The sequence below is a fragment of the Eulemur rufifrons genome, chromosome 6, assembly GCF_041146395.1.
Source record: "Eulemur rufifrons isolate Redbay chromosome 6, OSU_ERuf_1, whole genome shotgun sequence".
In the NCBI taxonomy this organism is placed as follows: Eukaryota; Metazoa; Chordata; class Mammalia; order Primates; family Lemuridae; genus Eulemur; species Eulemur rufifrons.
Window position 1 is genome coordinate 80,778,173 of NC_090988.1, and position 22,142 is coordinate 80,800,314.

General features: G+C 47.3%; 1 protein-coding gene across 3 annotated transcripts in view; it reads right to left on the bottom strand.

Annotated features, from left to right (window-relative positions):
* Nucleotides 1–13,193, bottom strand: part of PAMR1 (peptidase domain containing associated with muscle regeneration 1) — a 73,382-nt gene extending 60,189 nt beyond the window's left edge. For all 3 annotated transcript variants that reach the window (XM_069469821.1, XM_069469820.1, XM_069469819.1), the window contains exon 1: nucleotides 13,052–13,193. In XM_069469821.1, coding sequence (XP_069325922.1) covers nucleotides 13,052–13,124 — 73 coding nt within the window. In that variant the 5' untranslated portion in view covers nucleotides 13,125–13,193. The remainder of the gene's footprint in view (nucleotides 1–13,051) is intronic.
* Nucleotides 13,194–22,142: the final 8,949 nt, after the last annotated feature.

The window sequence follows — 22,142 nt, forward strand, 5'->3', positions numbered from 1 at the left end:
TAAGACTTCATTTTTTTGGAGCACTTTTAGATTCATAACAAAATTGATTGGAAGGTACAGAGATTTCCCATGAACCCCCAACTCTCCCCCTACCACACACATGTGTAGCTCCTCCCATCATCAACACCCCTCACCAGAGTGGTGCCTTTGTTACCACTGACGAACCTACCTTGACACATCATTATTGCCCAAGGTCCATATTCCACATTAGGGTCATTCTGGGTGTTGTTCATTCGATGGGTCTAGACAGATGCATAATGATGTGTATCTGCCATTATAGCATCACACAGAATCGTTTCGCTGCCCTAAAAACCCTCTGTGCTCTGCCTTTTATCCTTCCCCACCCCCAATCAGTATACTTTTTAATATATTTAAAAAAAGTGCTTTGGAAAATAAAGGAAATTATAAATAAGAGAATTAATAGTATTCAGAAATAATCTCAACATTTTGGTGTCATCAAGTAATCTGTTTCAGCAGGCATATATATCTACATGTGGGTATTGATAGATACATAGAGTCTCTACCTCTCAAAATTGGTAACATGTTTTGTTTTAGAAATTGCTTTTTTCCTTATATTATGAACATTTTCTCTTGACATTGCATAGTCTTCACAAGAAATTTTAAATAGCTGTATAATTACCCTATGCGGGCAAGCACTCGGTCACCCCTTTTTTAAATCAGAGAGTTGCAAAGTATCATACTTTGGCATCATAAGCTTTGTTCGAGCCCTTGTCTCAACGTCCATGCTTGGAGGCAGCCGTCCCAGTATCCCCCGTCCAGAGTCGGGGAGTCCAGTTCTAGTAGCACAGCCCTGCTTCCTCCAGACTGCACTTTGTAAAATGAAAGACATCTTGGTCTACCAAAACCCCCACAGGCCTCCCATCTAACCGCATTTAATTAAAATTTCTACTGAGGCTTTATTTTTACCATCTGTATTTTCTAAACCTTCTGAGACCAGAGGGAGGAAAGGAGATGTAGGCATCAGACAGACACACTTAGGCGGCCTCGTTCATCACCACTCACTGGCCCCCTCGCCTTGTGCTGTCCAAACCCCGTACGGGTGTCTAAGCAGCACCCAGCGTTCCTGACTACTGGAAGATCTGACCACCAGCTCCGTGGGGCTGATGACATGGGCAGAGCCTAGACCTGAATAATGAGAGCATGGGTCAGGGGATGGATGGCTTCCTGCGGCCCTTGGTGACTCTGTCCCTCCTCCTGAGGCTTTGAGAGCCAGCCTGTCACTGGGGGACTCTCAGTCCAGCCTGGCTAGATCTCGACCTCCATGACTTCAGTCTTCCCCTTCTCCCAGCTCCTCCTGTTAACTGGACAATGACAGATGGAGAGTCAAGGCCTTCATCCTCACTTTGGGTAACAGAAGTGATACAACTTTCAATAGAGTCCCTAGATATATGGGTTTTGGATCATGTACACTGGGGAGAGGGAGTAGGGCAAAAGTCAACTTGTCACTTTCTTTCCCTCTTCATCCTCTATTAAGCACACTGCCTGACACTGTGGGTCCTCATCTGTCCCCCTCTACTCCTGGGTGCTAGCACCCACTAGGGATATATCTGAGCCCTTGACACCAGCTCACTGGATCCTCACGGCCACCCTTTGAAGTAGGTATTCTTTTCTTCATTCAGCAGGTGAGAAAACAGAGAGGGTAAGTAAATTGCCCCAAGTCACACAGCTTTCAGGTAGAAGAAGAAAGATCAGAACCCAGCTCTTTCTGGGGCCAAAGCCTTGTTATTTCCAACACAAGACATTGATTCTTAAACGTTTATGCCTCTGACTTACAGTTTAAGAAGAAAGCAGCACTGGTGAAGCAGAAACACCTGGGAATCAGACTGCCCAAATCCCAGCTCCATCAGTTACTATGTGGCCTGGGGAGAGCCATTACATTTCTTTGTGCCTCAGTTTCTCGTCTGTGAGATGTGGCTAATGATAATACTCCTTCGTGGTCGCAATGAGGAAAACAAAAGCTGGTAAAAGGGACGTGGCTAGCGGAGTGCTCAGTAACTGTTCGGTGTTATTACTATCTTTATGATTAAGATCAACAGCCATGCCGTGGGTCACATCAGCAGTCTACCCAGAACAGGGCTCTGCTGCCAGCAGTGACACCAAAGGGAAGTTTAGGGAAGATACTGCTGTGCTCTGAAACCACTGCAAAGTGCTGATGAATAACCTGTTTCAGATAACAGCAAACACCTCTGCAGTACTTTCCGTATGCCAGACACAGTTCTGGGCTGCTCACCTGTATAAACTTATTTAACCCTTATAACAATCCTAGAATATAGGGACAGTTAGCACTCTTATCTTTTAAATAGATACGGAGAGGTTAAATGGCATGCCCAAGATCACACGAGTAGCAAGGAGCAGACAGGAGCGAATCCGAACAGCCTGTTTGCGGAGTCAGACTGCCTGACCACCGTGCTGGTCTGGCTCGCGGAGAGATCACTCATAATTCTGAATGGCAACAGTAATGATAAACATACACTGAGAGCTTGCTCTGAGCCAGGCACGGGGCCGAGTGCTTTCCATGTGCTTCCACGTGTTGTTTCCTGTAGTCCTCAGAACAGCGTTACGATCTTGAGTTTTGCACATGAGGAAACCATGGCACAGAAAGGTTAGGGACCTTGGTGAAGGTTACACAGGAAGCGGCGGAGCTGGGGCTCAGTTCACACGCGTCAGAAGCCCACGTTCTCATCTGCGACACCCTCCCCAGACCGCCTGCATTGGAACAACCTGGGATGCTTGTGGAAAAGTCGTATTCCTGGACCCCAATCAGACCTTTTCCCTCAGAATCCCTAGGGGTGGGGTCTAAGTCTCTGCCTGTCCAATAAGCATATTCCTTTGAGAATCACAGCCCTGTTTTTCTGCTTTCACTATTTCTAGGAGAATGTTACCCCAAACTCACCCTCTCTCCAGTTCCCATAAGGCTCTACTTTGTATTGGTGCTCCCTTCCCACTTGACTGAAGATCAAGAATGGTAACCCTGGCTTCTTAGTGGCCTTGAAAGGGACTCTGACCTTCTGGGCTATCGTCTGGGCCCACGATCATGGAATCTGCCCCTCATTTCTGCTGCTGGACAAGCAGGGACAAGACACCTTGCCATAGCCTTTCCCCAAGGCCCCACGGGAATGGAGGTACAAGGGGTGGAACTGTCGATGTCACCACATTGAAAAAGGCAATGAGCATAAAGGACTTCAGAAGAAAAATTGCATATGTGTCAGACAGTACCATTAGGCTCTGCAGAATAAAAAAAGACACAGATGGCTGAGGGAGCAGAGGTCGTGAGTTATGACGTCTCCCCTGGGGGTCCACACATGGCCTTCTCAAGCAGTCTGTTCATGTCTATATCCTGGCATTCTCGGCTCTTCCTGCTTGCTTTTAGATTTCCTCATCTCTTTTCTCTAATTCCTCCTCTTTGGACACCATTTAATAGGACATATCTCACCCCCTGCTGCTTCTCTTTAGAAATAGAAATTCCATATCCGTAGCCAAAGGGAACAAAACTCAAACTCTAGCATCTTGGAGGAGCCCCCGGGTGCCGTTATCCACCAAATGTGGTGCCGGAAATCCCTGAAGGACAGCTGCTTCTGGGTTATTTCGAATGTTGGAATGTGAGCTGAATAGATGTTATTTTTATTAGCATTGGTTACTGACAAAATAATTGGATAATGCATCTAAAAATACTTGGCAATAGAACTCAGCGAATAATATAGCAAACAAAGCATTAGAGTGCTACATTAGGCTACATTAAAGACAATAAAACTTAGGCTATACCCTGAAACTCCAATCTGGACTTCCCTAGACCCAGGAATTCTACAAACTGTCCCACGTGCTCCAAATCTTGAGCACTTCAAAATCTTCTTTCTGAGCCAGAATGCATTAGGGCTACACCAGGGGTCTTGGTCTTCCACTGTCTACCTCTTTGCCAAAAGCTTCCAGAATTAGCATTACTGTCATCCCACCCAGGTTCACTGATGCCAAGTAGAAGCCAGATCTTCTTTCTACCAAAGGCAGCTGGCTGGCCGACAACAGGTGTGAAGTGTGGTGGGATGTTGAGCCAGTGGGATGCATTTGTTATGGTACATCTGATGGGTTCCTAAGCCCTGAGCTGGCAGCAGCTTCAGGCAAACTAGTCCTTATTATAGCTACCTCCCCCTAGCTCTGCAAGCCAGACCAAGATGAAGGGGAACTTCTTTTGGCCTGAGTATTCCTTGCTGGCCCCACCCTTGAATCCCAACAGGTGAACGGTCATGAGCAACATCTCATCTGCAGAATTTTAAGGGGCCCTCAGTGTTTGGCATGCAACATCATTGGCTCAAATTCACCTATTCTACAAGACACTGTCCCCTAAGTCCCTGCAAGAACCTGACACCAGCCCCATTTCAAACACAGAGACATTAAGGCACAGCATGTGGAAAGCACTTCCTCTAAGGCTGGGAGGAGGATGTTTGATAAAACCAACAGGAGAAAGAAAATGTCATGAGTTAATAAATGTATGGCCAATCTTTAGGGATTTTTTGTTCGGACAGAATCACAGATGAATGAAATGGGACTTTGGACTAACGAAGTGAGCCTCAGGCAGACTATGTAAGTTCTACCCTACTACAGATGAAAACACCAGTATCACTTCTTCTCAATTCCCTGTGAAACTTGTGTTAGTGGGAATAACAGGAGAAACAAGGGGAGGAGGAGAAGACAACCTTAATTTCCTGAGTATTCTCATTTTATCAGGCACTATGCTAAGTATTTTAAATAGATTATCTCATTTAATACCTGCACTAAACCTACAATATAGGCACAATTACCCTCAGTCTACAGACTGGAAGGTGAGAAGGTCCCATTAGACAGGTAAAGTAATTTGCCAAATAAAACCAGCCATAAATGACAGAGCCAGGATTCAAACCCCGGCCTGTCATTTAAACCACAATACTCTATGCCCCATGCATGTACACATTCACACACACACACACACACACACACACACACAAATATATCCACATCTGTACTTTTATTCTTCTGTGTGCATGCACATGTAAACTTGAATATATCCATACTAAGACATCTATACCAAAGATGAATTCCATACATATTCAGTGGGGGCTGAATCTTTGCTGAGGAGATCATGTCTTGCCAAAGGCCACATAGGCGAGATGTCCTTTAAAGGAACAGCTAGCTGGTTTTATTCCTCACCCATTGTCACTGCAGTCATCCCTTCTGAAACAAGTTCGGGCAGAGAGAAGGCATGCAATGCTAGGGCCAAGGGAGAAACCATGTTGCATGACAACAAGGACAATATTTGGCAAAGGCAGGAATCAAGTAGGTCCCAGAAACAATCAACAAAGGATGGATGAAAAGTTCAAACTCATGTGCTCTCTCTATGGGATACAACCCCAGTGTAAACAGAGAGACCACTCTCGGGTTGTGCAAACCAGGGTCACAGTGACTGGGCTACGTCAGAACTAGGAAACACAAGAGTAAATAACAAGGGATTGGAGACAAGCCCGGGGAGGGGGAATGGGGAGGGAGGGTAGAGGGAGAGGAGGGAGTAATTGGTGATGAATGAACCTTGGACTCAATGCCCCAGGGATTAGGAGCATGCCCAGATATTCTCCTTATTTTTGAAGGGAAGACAGTATGACTGACACCAAGGAACACCGAGTTGGGAAGTCAAGTCACAGCTCTTATCACTTCCCAGAACTGCCACACCACTATGAGTGCTCATGAATCAGACTCACGTCTCAGTTTGCCCAACAATCCCAGACCAGACACATTACTTCAAACAAGCTGAACACAAGAAACCAGTTTTCCGGATGGCCCGTGTAGGTCAGTGCCGGTGAGGACTTTTCTCACGGCAGCAGGAATATGCCATCATCTCTGTGGTCCTGCCGGCATCTCAGCAAGTGTTAAGTGACAAGGACATTAGACTTCCTGCCCATACCTCAGCAAAAGCTGAAGAGAAGCCCACATTTTGTAGACTTTCAAACTGTAATGGTGAGATATTCTTCTATGTTTATTCCTTTCAGGCAAGAGACCAGAGTATTCCAAACTACATTCCATGCAGCACTACTTCCACTGGATAGTATAAGGTATTCTGCAAAAAAAGGCTCTGTGGTCAAACTCTGTAAAATGCTAATTACAGCTGTCTTTCTTGCAGGACTCAGAGTCTATAATATGCTCTGTGCCTAGTGAATCTCCACATTCCCCCAGACTTAATTCATCATAACATCCTGGGTTCTGTTTATTTTTGCTGAATATCTCCCAAGATTAGCATTCCATGAAATCCATTTTGGGAACTGCCATGCTGAACCATAAGTTCTCTCAGTAGATTGCAAGTGCCTTGGGGAAAAGGACTTTGTCTTAATCATGGTATCCCCAGCACCTAGAACCATGCCTGGCACCTAATATGTGCTTGATATGGATTGCCAAATAGATACATGAATATGGACATAGGAGGCACATGTGATTCCCAAGGTAAAGGCTATTTGTGATAAAGACTGATGTTAGAATCCTCTATCTTCTCTTGCTGTCACTTTTGGAGTCTCTATTGTCCAGAATGAGGAATCCATTGGGTCTATTACTGATTTTTTTTTTTTTTTTTTTTGAGACAGGGTCCTGCTCTGTCGCCCTAGGCTGGAGTGCAGTAGTACAATCATAGCTCACTGCGACCGAGAACTCTTGGGTTCAAACGATCGTCCTACCTCAGCCTCCCCAGTAGCTGAGACTACAGGTGGAGCCACCATTTTTTGTAGAGATAGGGGTCTTGTTATTTTGCCCAGGTAGGTCTTGAACTTCTGGCCTCAAGCGATCCTCCTACCTTGGCCTCGCAAAGTGCTGGGATTTCAGACATGAGCCACCACAACCAGCCTACTGAATACTTTTGTTTATTGCAGTTGGTATCTCATTTCCATAAGGGCCGTTTTGTTCTCCCGGTGGTCTGGCCAGAGGAACAGGCTTTCCCAGAAGGGAGGGTGAACACCATTTGGAAGCAGGCAGTCAACCTCCTGGGAAGCAGAAAGCCAGACCAAGAAATCCTACAACAAAGATTCTTTACCATCAGCCAAGTCCTCCCTTCTGCTTGCATCCAGGTAAGCCACGGGTATGTTGGAAAATACAGGAAGAGATGATACCAACTGGAAGCTAAGCTCAAGCAACTTTTCCTAGGGCATGTCAGGTGTTCTCCACCACCTCTGTTAACTCCTGAGGAGGGTCTGAAGAACACTGACACTTTAGTTTCTCAGAGTCCTCAAACAATTCATTTGATTTGAAGCAAACTGGGCCAACATCCCCTCTCCATCCAGTGGTTTGCCAGTAAGCTGGATGGAATTATTTTTAACCCTCCATAAATGCAGCTTATGAGGACAATTGCTATGTCTCCCCATGAGCTCAAGTTAGCTGAATGTGCTTCTCACTCCATTCTGGCAGTAGCAGTCCTGGTTTTCTAATCACCAAACCAACTGACCAGACTGCTACTTACACAGATACTTGCTGCCAAACCGCTAACTCAACCTTCTGAGACAGCCAGAACCTTAGAGAGGGCGGAGATAAAAACGCCCAGACTGCAGGAATAAAGGCATTTATCCAACTCCAGCAGCAGAAGGGTGGCAGAAATAGGTGTCTCCATTTGCTGCTTAGCCAAGAGAAGCACTTCTTTTAAATACTTGACATTAAGACCCAAGACACTGGTGTCTGGTAGACAGTAGATCCTCGTTCAAGGTTGAGATGAATTGGTTAAAGCCCATCCTAGGATTAGAGGAAGGGGAGTGAGTCTCCATCCCCTGCACTATCCATCAATTATGTTGCGCCAAAAAAAGAAAGGAGAAAAATGATTCCCCTTGTTCATTCCTGGCCTGCTCCTCGCATCCCATGGCTTAAGAGTTTACACATTGATGATCTTGACAGAAGAAATCCATAAAGGAGCAGGGATGCATAGTGTCAGGGCCAGACATGAAATATGTCTCTTCCTTAATTCTGTTGCTCTAGAAATGGACACATGGTTTGGATTGTAAAAGTTGATCATGGGACAAAGAAATTCTCACTTCCCATGTGTAATCAGAGTGAGATGGCACAGTGGACAGAGATCCCAGAAGTCGGTTGGATTTTTGGTCTGCTCAGCACCCCTGTTTCCTCTAAGAAATGGCTTCTCTTGGGTTCCCAGTGGGCCCACTGGGGCTGTTGAGTGGGGGTAGACATCACGTTAAGAGAGTGGAACATCTCCAGCCAACTCCAATTCTCCACCTGCCTTTTGTGGTATTGTTTACAGGTATAAGATCTGGTTTGTTCTACTTTTTTTTTTTTTTTTTTTTTTTTCTTCTTTCTCTCCATTATAAACCTAAAGTTTTGGCCCAGATTCTGTGACGACAAACAGAATTCCTTAAGCACAGACCAGGCTTGGGATCTGATAGACTGTCTGCCACTGATCTGGTAGCTTTCAATGTTCCAGCTGGCCTCTGGATCCTCTGCCCTGGGATTCAGGAACTGGAAAATGTAAACACTGCATTTCTCTCCCCTTTAAAATAAAATAAGAGGGGAGGGAAGCCGGGCCCTTGTAACTTTCAAATATCCATAGAGTGAGGGTGGCTGCTCCCTCCCCATGTTGGGGGAGAAGGCATAACCTTCCCTCATTTATCATTGGAATGGCACTTTTTCCAAATTACACACACCCCAAATCAATTGCAGCTTCTAGAGCTGTTTTCAGGGGAGACAGGTAGAGAAGTTTCTCTTGCATCAGGATTGGCCACCCCCAGCGGGGCAGATGGAAATAATTTTCTGACTTAAGGCCAGTCATTAGGTCCCCCAGACATCATTACCTCAGCCATTTCTGTCTAGCCAGTGTGACCCAGGTGTAGATAAGATTAAGTCAAACCCACAGTCCATGCCAGTGACATTTCAAAGCTCTTTCCAAGAATTCTGGATATTTCTGAGGGACTTACATTCTCTAGGTCACCTCTGCTTCTGGGCTCCCAGGTCCAAATGTGCTTCGTCCACAGTTTACTGACCCAGATATAACACCCAGCCTTGCCCTCAGTTTCCACCAAAAGCTCACACTCAAGGGCATGCATGAGAGTAAAACCTTTTACCAAAGAGTTGGAGGTCACAGAGAGAAGTGAGATTATGTTCCATGAAACATGCAAGTTAAAAATCTATGAGATGCCCATACAAATCTATCAGATGCTTTTAAAAGTCCTGTTACCAATTAATCCTTAGTAGTTTTACTCACTTGCATTTCTCCCCATTCAGCATCCAGCCTTCCAGCCTCTTTTACTCTCCCTTCTTGCCCTGTCTGTCTCAGAAATGGAAGTCAAAAACTCAAATGCTAGTAGGGACCAGCAGGTATCAGACATGTGGGTTGAGAAGGTGGTGGGTCAGACCCTAGAGAGGATCCAGCCTACCTCAAGGAATTTAGGTGCAAAACATTTTTAAGCACCATGTCCTGTGAAATACTTCTGCAGGCACTTTGGCCCCAGGGCTACCAGTTTGCTGTCCTTCAGCGCTACAATCTGTCTCTTTGCCACGGCCAGTCAAGACACTGCAATGGTGCCACCAAAACAGGAGCTAGCAGGGGCTCTCTCTCTTGCTTTGTGTGTGTCCTGAAACCTTACCAGAGTTGGATGTGCATCGGCATAATCAACCCACATGCTAGATGTGTGAGTGGAAGTCAGCCAGGTAACAGGTGAACTTGGGCTCAGATAGCAGACAGCCTGGTCTTATCCCAGCCTCCACTAATCTGCCTGTGTTGTCTCTTTGTTTTTGTAATTGATTTATTGTGGCAAAATATATATAATATAAAATTACCTTTCTAAGCATTTTTAAGTGCACAGCTCAGTGGCATAAGTACATTCACATTGTTGTGCAACCATCACCAACATTGATCTCCAGAACTTTTTCATCATCCCAAACTGAAACTCTGTCCCCATCAAATAATAACTCCCCGTTCCCTCCTCTGCCTGGCCCCTGGCAACCACCATCCTACTTTCCAGCTATATGAATTTGACTATTCTTAGCACTTCATATAAGTGGAATCACACTATATTTGTTTTTTTGTGTCTGGCTTGTTTTACTTAGTGTAAGGTCTTTGAGGTTCATCTATGTTGCTGCACGTATCAGAATTTCCTTCATTTTTAAGGCTGAATAATGTTCCATTGTATGTATAGACCATATTTTGTTTACCTATCAATGGATATTTGGGTTGTTTCCAACTTTTGGGCTATTGAGAATAATGGTACTATGAACATCGGGGTACAAATATCTGATCAAGTCCCTGCTTTCAATTCTTTTGTATACATACCCAAAGGTGGAATTGCTAGGTCAAATGGCAATTCTATATTTAATTTTTTGAGGAACCAGGCCTAGATATCTTTAGAGCCTCTCTGAACCTCATCTGTACAATAGGGATAATAATAGTACCCATCTTAATAGGGCAGTCTGAGAATTAATGCACATAGAGTATTTGGCTCAAAGACTGGGCACATCATAAATGCTCACTAAATGTTAGCTGGATGTTTGATTTCAATGTCCTCTGAAATGGAGGGACTCAAACTAAAATAATCTCTAAAGTCACCCTCCGCTCCCAAACTCCATGATCCAATCATGAAATTATTTTCCTGTTGGGGAAGCCAGGAGCTCTCAGAGTATATATTAGGGAAACACTGTCTTCATGATCCTCCACAAAAGTCCACCCCTGCCAAGAAGGCCCAATTGTCATAGCTCTTTCCTAGGAATTTGTTAACACATCCCAGTGTAAACTAACATCTAATTTTTCCTGCCACTCCTTCTCCTTTGCTTTCTTTCCACATTTCCTTTCTCAGCCGGCTGCTCTTGCCCACTGAATATCTGCACTTCGAATTATCTCTCCCAGTCGTATTTATGTTCATTCCCCACAAGCTAATGTCTGTTGGAAGCAACACTTGTGAAGTTCTCCAGATTAAGGTTTCATTCCCAAGAGTCCCATATTTTAAATGAGGTTTTCCTCTTTAGGCAAAATCGCCCTGGCAGAGCTACTGCTATTTGGTGAAGTCAGTGCAGTTGGGTTTTCTCCCCAAACATTCTGTTTATGTTGGGTTATCGCTTGGCTTAATGTTTGGATTCTCATCCTCCCAACACGGGTCACATGCCAATGAGCAACAACAGTCTTCCGTACTATCCCAGTGGATGTTTACATTTCATCACATACTCTTTTTAGAAAAGCAATTAGAGGAAATGTGCTTCCAAGCTTTTCTCGACAGGGCCAGATTCAGAATTCCAGAAGGGAGTGGACTCCTTCACTACTTGAAGAAATATTTTCCTTCTTCACTCTATTCCTCCGTCTTCCCTCTAAGTGTGAATAAAACATTCAACAACTGAAATTTCCTTGCTAGACACGTGAAGCTGTTCTCTGGTTCAGTCAGCAGCTTGGCTGCCAAGAAACTGTGCACCCTCCCTGAAGCTTTCTCATAGCAAAAGGTAAAAGAGATTCTTGGGTCAGAAATAAATGGGTTTTTCAGATCCTAGGCTAGAAAAAAGGGACAGCTGAGCTTTGATTTTTAACTTTTATAGGTCTGACCCATCTTACCTGCCACATTATTTGAAAAAACAAAGCGGGAGATCATGGATGCAACCATGAGGAATCTAATCCACTGCGCCCTGGTACACTGAGAAGAACCAGGGTCCTCTGGAATTGATCTGACGACACCACACCCTGTGGGTTTGGTTCCAAGAGGCAGAGATGGAACAGGGAGGAGTCCTCATGCAAAGCTGCAGCTTACTCCTGGGTCGGTGTTTAGGCTTGTGTATTATCAGACCCTCAGGAAGGGCTCCTTCTTCCTTCATTAATGTCTTCAGGCTCTTCCAGATGCCAATCCAGGCAAAATTCAAATGAAACACTCTGGCCATCTTGATAGGAAATCACTAAGGAAGATTTTACCTGGGCAGGCAGGCTCTGGGTAGGTGGAAAGTATTGACCAAAATGGGGGAGAAGGAGTTTTTGTGTGTGTCAGCGTTTTGTTTACCACGAAGGGATAGACCTTATAGTTTGTGTTCCCCTTCTGTGCGGTAGGGTATCGCGTTTGGCTTCCTCTACACCCCACTTGTCCTGTTTCATTCTCAACGGCAGAGCACCAGCTCTCAGGTACGGCCCGGGTGACACATAGCCAGATCAGAAGGGAAGCAGCAGAGGCTGACACGTAGCCTGCCCCTATGCACAGCTGTCTCTGTACATCGCAGCCTGCCTTCACTCCATGAGATCTCACCTTACCTTCTGACACCTCGCCCTCGAGCCACAGGACAGATGCTCCTAAGAAGTCCCCATTTCCCTGCCTGCCAGCTAGCGGTTACAGGACAAGCTTGCCATTCCCTTGCTTCTGTCTTGGCTGAGCCAAGAGCCTCCCAGACGCTCTGTGCTGGGTCTCAGCCTCATTGGCCCCCTGCAGCCCATTTGACCTGAGATTGTGGTTCAGAAGATGACATGTGAAAAACAAAGAAGCCAGCGCTCTTTCAAAACAAACACTGTGCATCCCCCAGAAACAACTTGCACTTTTAACCTCTGCTTTTTCTTCTTTCTCATTCCTATGGGGAAGGCAGTGTGTGTGTGTGTGTGTATACACATATATGCTGGGTTAGTGTATCTCCTACGTTGGAGGTCTGTTCAGAATGTCATGTCTGTAAGATTTCACCAAGCAAGATTCACCAGGAAGAACACCAGGCGAGCCCTGCTCTCTATCCGAGTCTTTCCTTCGCTCTCTTCTTTCTTTCCTGCTCACCTCTGAGGGAGCTGGTTCCAGGGGAAACTTTGCTTTGGGCAGTCAAAGCGGGTGAGGCAGACAGAAGTGACTCCCCAAGGTAATTCGGTACTTTTAAAAAGATAAAAAGAACAAATAAAACTGGAGCTGGTCCTCCATCCCGAGATAGTTCAGTCTCACTATCAGGGATGACAAAACCGTGTCACATTCCCAGGGAGGGCGACAGGAGCTCCAGCGCCACCAGCCAAGACCCCTGCCCCCCACCCCCACCACCTCCTCTCGAAACTTCCCTGGTCCTGCCCCTTCCCCGGTGTCACTACTCACAGTACCTCTGGGCAAGGAGGAGATGAGAAGGAGCTGCAGAAAAGTGAGCCCCAGCTGCGCCCACCAGCCCAGCTCCATCCTTCCCGCGGCGGGTGCCCGAGTGTCTGCGGGGGAGGGAGAGGAGGGACGGAGGGAGGCCGGCGGGCAGGCGGCTCTTACAGGGACCTCCCCAAGCCCCAGCTGAGCCGGAGCTCGGGTTTCAGCTCGCCCGGCTCTCCCGTCCTCATCCGAGGGGAGCCACCTTCAGCCAGAGCGACGTCAGCCCAAACCTCTCGGCTGCCTTAACCCTTGCGCGGCCCTGGGAGGTGTGGCTGGAAGGGAAGCGGCCAGCCCGAGGCCAGCCCATGTCCGGCGGGGCTCCCTCTCTTGGGTGCCGGGGTGGGAAGGGGAGCGCACCGGGTGGGAGCGGAGGTGGGCGGGACTGCGCAGCGCTCAGGTGAGGACGGAGCTGGAGGTGTCTGCTCGGCAGCACACCGAGTCCCCCGATTGAAAGCATGGCCTGGGGGAGCAGGGAGTTGGTGACAGGAGGCAAGGGGAGCCCGCCCCTCCCCTCCTCCCAGGACTCCTTGTCTGCCCCCAAGATCTCCTTTTCCCTCTGTTTGCTCCGGGCGATCACCATTGGGAAACCTTACTCTTTGCAACTACAGCCTATTGGAAAAAACTTTTCATCTTTCCATGATATTTAGCAACATGCATAGCTCCTGTGCCACGCCACACAGGGCGTTAGGCTCAAGAACAGAAGGACACAGAGAGCAGGGCGCTACCTCCCCTGTGAGGGGACTCAGTTTAGGTATGAGACAGCAAATGACATCTTGAAGTGAGCAAGAAGGAAGCTGTATAACCGAGGACCCCAACCCCCCACCTCAGACCCATACCTGTCTGTGGCCTGTTGGGAACGGGCTGTAGAGCAGGCTGCGAGTGGCTGGCCAAGCTTCATCTGTATTTACAGTCCCCTCATCACCACCTGAACTGCGCCTCCTATCAGATCAGAAGCCACATTAGATTCTCATGGAAGGGTGAACCCTACTATAAACTGTGCATGTGAGGGATCCAGGCTGCCAGCTCCTTATGAGAATCTCATGCCTGATGATCTGAGGCAGAGCTGAGGCAGTGATGCTAGCGCTGGGGAGCAGCTGCAAATGCAGATTGTCATTAGCAGAGAGGTTTGCACAATAATTGTAATGTGCTTGAATCATCCCAAAACCACCACCACCCGTAATCCATGGAAAAATTGTCTTCCATGAAAGCAGTCCCTGGTGCCAAAAAGACTGGGGAATCTTTTTGCTTCATAAGATAATAGGTGACATTTTATTATCAAGTCTTTGTGCCAGGTCCAGGTACCTTATATGCATTAACTAAGTTATTCCTCACAGTAAAACGGTCCACTCCATTTTACAGATAGGAAATGGAGCCACTGAGAGTTCAATAAGTCATCCGAGGTCACATAGTTAATGAGGGACAAAGCTAGGGTTTGAACCCCAGCACTCCTTCGATATTCTGCCCTTTGGTATTTTTCTCCTCTTTAATGCTACTTGTGGTGCTTGTTTTAAACAGAGTTCACCTCAAATAGGGAAGTTGAGGGTGAGGAAAACCATGTGGTTTTCTTGGGGTCAGTCTCAGAATAGATAATACAGAGAATGATTAATATTTATGTGCACTTAGTATGTGCCAGGCACTGTTATGGGCCTTATGTGCATAATCTCATTAAATTCTTGCAATCGTCTACAAAATAGGTTTGATTTGTCAGTCTAATTTAGAGGGCTCCAGCCAAGGAACCTAAGATGGGTAGAGAAAAAAGAAGATTTTTTTTCCCTCCCCTACAAACCAGCCTGATTGGCTGCTTGCTAAGGAAGTCCCTGGGACCAGATCTTTGCTTCTGCAGGTTTGGGGGCCTGAAAACATGGCCCTTACTTCTGTTTCTGGAATCTCCACAAGAATTTTTTGCTAGTTTGTTGTCACTTATTTGGGTTTGCCAATTTCTTAAGGCTAGAGAAACTGGAAAGGAACCCTCAGAAAGATGCTTTGCAAAGGAGGGAAACACATTGTTCTGGAGAACATAAAGCAGTGATCAGATAGTTGAACTTCACCTTGTTGAACTTCACAACGAACCCAGGGCTAGGAGATTGAGAGGGGTGCTGTGACTATGATACAGAAAAGTCAGTAGTTTACCCGAGGCCATACAGCTCTACACAAATTTTGATTTTCCTACACAAGTTTAGCTCCCTCTGTCCCCATTAAGGTCAACTCAATTTTTCATACTGATGGAGTTTAGTATTGTGCTAAATCAGGGCTTCTCAATTTGGGAGTTCCCTATGAGGAAGGGGTTTCTAGAGGGAGTTTGAACCTCTTGAAATTATATAAAAAATTTTGCATATAGCTTTTGGAGTAAGAGGGCCATGACCTTCTTTGAAGTCTCATCTGCAAACTCCCAAATTGTTTAGCATCATGGATCTTTATAAGTTGAAATTGAAAAATTGGCCAAATATTTCTTGGGTTTAGGGAAAGTGATTTTGTACATACATACAATTGTTGAGTCTAGACTATCAACAGCATAGTGGGTACTTGGAGGACCCCTGTCCTTTCTTATACTCCTGACTTGCTCTGGACCATACTGCCCAGTGTTGAATCCAGATGGACCACTTACTACCTATGTACACCTGGGCACATTTCACCTATGATGGCCTTAGTTTCCTCATCTGTTAACTGAGAAGAATCATGGTACCTCCTCCCATAGGGTTAGAGTAAAGAGCTCAGAATGGCAACACACTAAGTACTCAGTAAATGTTAGCTATGTCTACTGTACTTCTCTCCCCCTCCGACCCTTACCTCCCACAGCTGCTTGCTTCAGGGAGAAATAAATCACAAGAAAGGCTGTGGATGAAAAAAGGCAAGTGGCATGCTGGGAAGTAGGGAATGATACCTGGAATTAAGAATTATCTACTAATAATCAGCATTCAGAAATCAACAATTGGCTTTAGTAGATAGAGTCAGGCCACCCATTTAACTACAAGTCGTAATACACACTAATTTTCACATGAAAGGATGAGGCACTCTAACAAAAGCTGTACCTTTTTTAGTGCCACCAGGGAAGCCAGTTGTTTGTGAATGCACAGGGAGAAAGAGCAGAGAAGGCTATCTTTGGGAATGTCTACAGTTCCCGGATCTCTGAAGGAGCTGTACCTTCTGCAGACCAGCAACAGAGCAGCAACCACACACTGAGAGGGCCGGAGGAAAGAGGGCAGAGTGGAACAGGTCTGCACCCCTACCAGAGGCATCCCAGACTGCTGGCAATTAAGTTTGGTTTTCCCCAGCTGTGCACAACACAAAGTTCAAGTCAGCCAGGGCCAGAGATGGAGAAGGGCAGACTGTGGAAAAGATAAAGGACCCTTCCACCAGAACCTGCTGTATGTAGCCGGCCCCACCAGGGGAGTCTCCAGCCCTAATGAATCCCGGCTGTTCACCTACACAATGAGCAGTCATGTTCTGCCTCCAGGTCTGGCTCAGCTCCACTCCCTTCCACCGGGAGGCAGGCAAGGGGGTAGGTGCAGCTGTGGTTGTTTCTCTGGCCACATTCTTCTGGCCCTATGTCATTCTTCACACAAATTGCTGAAAGCCGGTAAGCTTCTCTCCTTCATCGTCAATGTGCTCCTGAATCACTTGGGGAAACCTGTTCTTGACTTCCATATATATACTTATAAACTTCAGTAAAAAAAAAAAAAAAAAGGTTGTCTGCTATGCAACTGAACTGCAAGGCTTTACAAAGAAGACTGGTAAAAATTTTGACCACCATCCAAGTGACTAGCTCAAGAGTTAAAAGCAGTTGAGCCATTTTGGGTGAGGAAAGAAATAAAAAATAGAGTAACTCCAAGGGAAGACAATGGGGCACAGCGGCACTACTTACTAGACGTATGAACTTGGGCAAGTTTAATGGCCCCTTTGAGCCTCAGTTTCCTCACCTGTAAAAAGGAGGTAATAGCTACCTTTAATTGGGGTGACAAGATTAAAATGAGGCTGTTATACATAATGGGAGGTCCAACAATGTTAACTATTATTGTAACTATCTGTTAACTATTATAACTATCTATGTATCTGTCTGTGAACATCTCATCTTGAAGTTTGCAAAAAACCCCTCCCTTCAGGTATTTAAATAAAATTTAAATTAAAGTAGGAACTGTTTTTCTTCAGGTTTGGTGATATAAGTTAGGTTATGTTTCCATGTAGAGTTGAGGCAAATGAACATCTGAAAAATATATTGCCTTGTACATTTTTGCTTGTAGTTAGAGATCTAGACACAAAGTGTGCATCTGCTCGAAGACAAAACTGAGAGGCCTGTTCCCTTGGAGGGTCCTTGCATTGAATGTCTGGTTCAATCTTGCCACATTGTTCACTAGGGTAAAATGGGATGGACATAAAGCAACTTGTCTCCTTCCATGGGAGGAAGTCAAGGACAAAGCCCAAGTAAACATCACTCATTCACTTATATCAACACAATCTATTGCATGTCTACTATTTGCATCATTTCAGGTCCTGGGAGTATGGCTGGGAACAGACCTGTGTGGTCCCTCACCTTGTGGATTTATAGACCAGATCTCAATGAGACATTGAACAAATGTGATGAGCAATACAATAAGAACAGAATATTCTGGAATATTGTAACAGGGTGACAGGGGCAATCTCGTCTGAGGGTCAGAACAGCTTCCCTGAGGAAGTAACATTGAACTTCAGACCTAAAGACAAACAGAGGGAAGGGAGGATAGAGGGCATTTACTATACAGATGGACCATGCAATAAGGAGGCTAGAGATGTAGGGAGACTTTGGAAGCCATGAACTTCATTCTAAGGGCAACGGGAAAAATTTTGAGCACCAAGAGTGACTAGATCAGATTTGTACCTCAGACTCGGCTCTCTCTGGTCCCTGCAGACAACAGGATGGAGAGAAGTGGCTTGATCTGAGAGGCACTAAGGAGGTTAAAAGGATGGAATCTGTGACTGAGGATATGTGGAGGAGGGTCAGCGAGAGAGTAGTCAAGGATGACTCCCAGTGTGATGACCATGTGGTGGTTGGCTGGTGCATGGTGGTGTGCTGGAGGAGCCCCCTCATTTTCTCTCTCTCTCTCTCTCTCTGGAAGGAGCCAGCTGATGTTGTGTGAGCAGCCCTGTGGAGAGCCTCACGTAGAGAGGAACCGAAGTCCCTTGACAAGTCGCATGAATGAGCTTGGGAGCAGATTCTCCAGCCCCTCAGAAGACTGCAGCCCGAGACAGCAACTTGACTACAGCCTCATGCAAGACCTCTGGCCAGAACCACCCAGAGATGCTGCTCCCAGTTTCCTGACCGTCAGAAACTGGGTGAGATAACAAAGTCTGTTGTCCTAAGCTGCTAAATTTGTTTCACAATGTCTTAGTCCATTCAGGCTGCTATAAGAAAATACCATAAACTATGTGTCTTATAACAACAGAAATTTATGGACATAGATGGACACAGAACACTTGGCCCTTGGGGCATCAAGTGACCATGAGTATGGAACTGCCCGTGATGAGCTGAGTTCCAGCAGACTCTCCAGGTCTTAAAGTCACACAAGCCCATCACAGTCCTTCCTAAGATGGAAACGGCCCATCCAGAATCGAGCCCAAGCAGGACTAGAGGGCCCAGTGAAGATGAAGCTTCGTGAGCAGAAATCCCAGGCCCCCTCCCATCCTCCATGGCTGTCGAGTGCCCCTCTCTGAGCTTGCACCTGTGGCCATATGGTTGGCCATTCCAGTATAACTAGGAAACCCCCAACTTGGTTTGCACCTTGGTATGTGAGTACAAGCTGAAGGTGGATGGTGAATGCATTGCGGCCACTTTCAGGAGTGGCCTTGAAAGACAGTGCTGAGGGCAGATCTTCCCAATGGGTGGAGCTTTGAGTAGTGCACCTGGTCATCTGCTTTGTGTGGAAGGAGAAGTGGCCTGAGGTGAGAATATACGTGCAGATTCATGGACAGTGGCGAATGAATGGCCTTTCTGACTGATTAGGAACATGAAATGAAATGGACTGAATGATTGGAGGCAGGAGGGCCTGGAGCAGAGGCATGTGGACAGGCATGTGGGAGTGGCACCAGATGTGACCAGAAAGTGTGACAGTGGTGGACAAGAAAGCCTCCACCATGGAAGAGGCATTGAACAACAGAGTGGACAGAAACGGCTTGGCCAGTGGACATTAGCCAGTGTCTGTCATCAACCACCCAGGCCTGGCGTGATAGGCAGGTGAACAGGGGCCGGGGTGGCAGAGGTGGAGGTTACACGGGGCACAGCAGCCTGGACTGCAGCTTACCAAAGCCAGTCCAACCACCACAACCCTCATATCCAGCCCACCAGCAGCAGGGCCCAACGCGGAACCCCTGAGCAGGCACTATTCTGACCCAGTACGACTGGGACAGGGATGGAGACTGTGCATCTCTAGCCAGGTCTCAAATGGTGCCAATGATGCTGGTCCACAGACCACAGTTTGAGGAGTAGGGGCTTAAAGAAGGAGTAGAAGTGACCTCCTCTAAGGTCACAGGCTGGAATGCTGACTGAGGGGAAAGCTCTTTCCAGGGGCTCTAAAGGAACATCTTTGAACATTTTTAGCAGGAAACACTTCTTTCTTTGAGCAGAAGCAGCCACAGGGGACCGCTGGCCCTGGACAGCTGGCACCCACGGACTGGGGGAACTTGCAAGTCATGCTCCCTGGGGATGAAAGGGTTACTCTTTGCTAAGCAGCTCATGGGTGAACAGCATGAGTTGTGTTGCACCTACAGGGTTTGTAACAAAGTCTTCTCTTTCGCCTCCACACTGCTGGCTCCACCATGGGCCTGAAACTTTCAGTCTTGAGTTTCCACGAGCTGCAGCAGCACTGTTACCACAGGAAGCAAGCTGCTCTGAAGGGGGCCCCCCATAAATCCAAGCCCGAGCTGTGCCTCCCTCGGGCCTGCAAACCTGCTTCACCCCTTCCTCACAGTGGGCCTCCCAGGGCCTCCACACAACCATAAGTCAGGCTGGACCAGGGCGATGCTGACACTGGGCTCCTTATGACTGTCCCTCTGGTGGACTGGGCCCACCATTTACCTGTGATTTGGCTCCCGACTCTTTCTTTCTTATCAAATTTCATTGGAAAATCTGACCTCATTGAAGGTTTGTGTTTCCAATCCTGTTTTTGGGCAGGTGACCAGGGAAATGCAGCCAGGGAAATGTAAACAGTTAATGAAATCGAACAAGGCCCACACTTACCGTGATATTTCATGCCTCCGACAAGTCTGTCTCTCGCGTTTCCTCCGCTGGGCACTTCCCCCTGGGTGTGGCCTGGATCTGTTCTCCATCACCATGGCAAGTGCCGCAGGTGTCTGTGGTCATTAGAAACTCAAATCCACCTGCTGGACCACGTGCACAAGGGAAGGCAACTCGGGGTCGACCCGTGTGCAGTGGGTGGGGGGTGGCTGTCTGGCCGGAAGCCCAGAGGGGCCCATAAATCACGCGGGGCTCTAATGGGAGACAGGTGAGGGGCCCACCTGTGGCCAGGCGGCTGGTTGCTATTAAACGGTGGCCCCAGAAGGGCTTGAAAGTGGGCGTATTTGGTTCCTTCCACCCTGGAAGCAATTTACTGCTCGCGTCTGGTCTTTCTCTCCATGTGTGTCTCTGTGCGTCTCTTTCTGTGCGTGTGTTTGTATCTCACTTTCTTGCACATATTTCCCTCTTTCCCCCTTTTCCCTCTCTCATTCTCTCCCCTCCTTTCTCTTCCTCTGTTTCCATGCCCCTCCTTCCCCCTCCTGACTTGCAGGGAAGCAAGACTCAAGACCCGAAACAGGAGGCAGAAGGAACATCACTTAAACAGGGGAAGGGGATTTCTGAGTGTGCGGCCAATGCATATCAGACCATTTGAAACCAAGGACTCCTGCCTGGAGGAGGCATGGGAGATTGGCAGGGGGCCTCCAGGTAACATTGGGAAATGGTCCCTTTGGTTATTGTTCTCCACTTCTCTCCTCCATTCTAGCATCTGCTCACCATGCTTGGCCTCCCCGGGGCCTCCCCTCCAGGCCTGCCCAGTTCCTCAGTAATTGTCCCTCTTGACCAGGGACAATTCATCTAATTAAAGCATCTTTTCCAAGTACCCAGCTTCATCCCAGAGGAATGATCTTGGGGGAGGACATTGCTGAGTCCAGGGAGTGCCGTCAGGGGAGCCATCTCAGGCAAGCCAGCTCTCCTCTGTCCCTCCAGTCGCACCACACAGAGTCACCCAACATGCTGAGTACCTGCCTGTCTCCAAGCATCAGCCTCCGCTCCAAGTCTCAGTGGTCTCAAGGAAATATCAGTGATACAAGTCAGTTTCCCAAACTCCCTCAGGTACCAAGAGAACCAAGGCTGGACTCAGATCTCCATCTGAGCTGTCTGCCCTGGGAACACTGGCCTTTCTCTCTGGGTTTCAGCTTCCTCCTCTGGAAAGTGAAGAGTTGGACTATGTGATCTCTAAAGTCCCCTGAGCCTCTAACTTCAGTGGGTTTATTCTGCATGAACCTGAGTTTCTCCGATCTCTCTGATCTATGGGCGGCACCAGCTCACCTAACACAGCCATTCTAACACATCCCTGGCTCTTTCTCCCATAGGATCCTAGAGAACGTTGGTGCCCCATGAGATCTCAGTCTCTTGTATCCTGGCATCCCCTGGAGGTGTCTCCCAGGTGCTCACAAGCCAGTCAGTCACCATAGACACAATGCACCCAGTTGCAGCCACTGGGATTTTCTCTTCTCCCAACCCACTCACCTATGCTGCCTGCATCTAAGTCTCCCTGAGAGCTCACAGTGTGTGTGTCCCAGTGGCCGCCGATGCCAGTCTATGGCGAGAATGCCAATGTCCACAGCAAGGATGCTGCTACCTACCGCTGCTTCCACAGCTGCTGGGCCTCCAGGTGCCAACAGGTTGCTCTGGTCCATTTAGAAGTAAGGATATTGTTCCTCTCCCACTCAGCACCACAGGGGCCACCCAGACCTTCCAAAGGGCCTGCTTGTGCCCTCAGGGGTCCCCCACCCTCTGCCTGCTCCCGGTTAAGGGTGGGAGAGCCATCCTGCAAATGCCCTCCTGGGGGT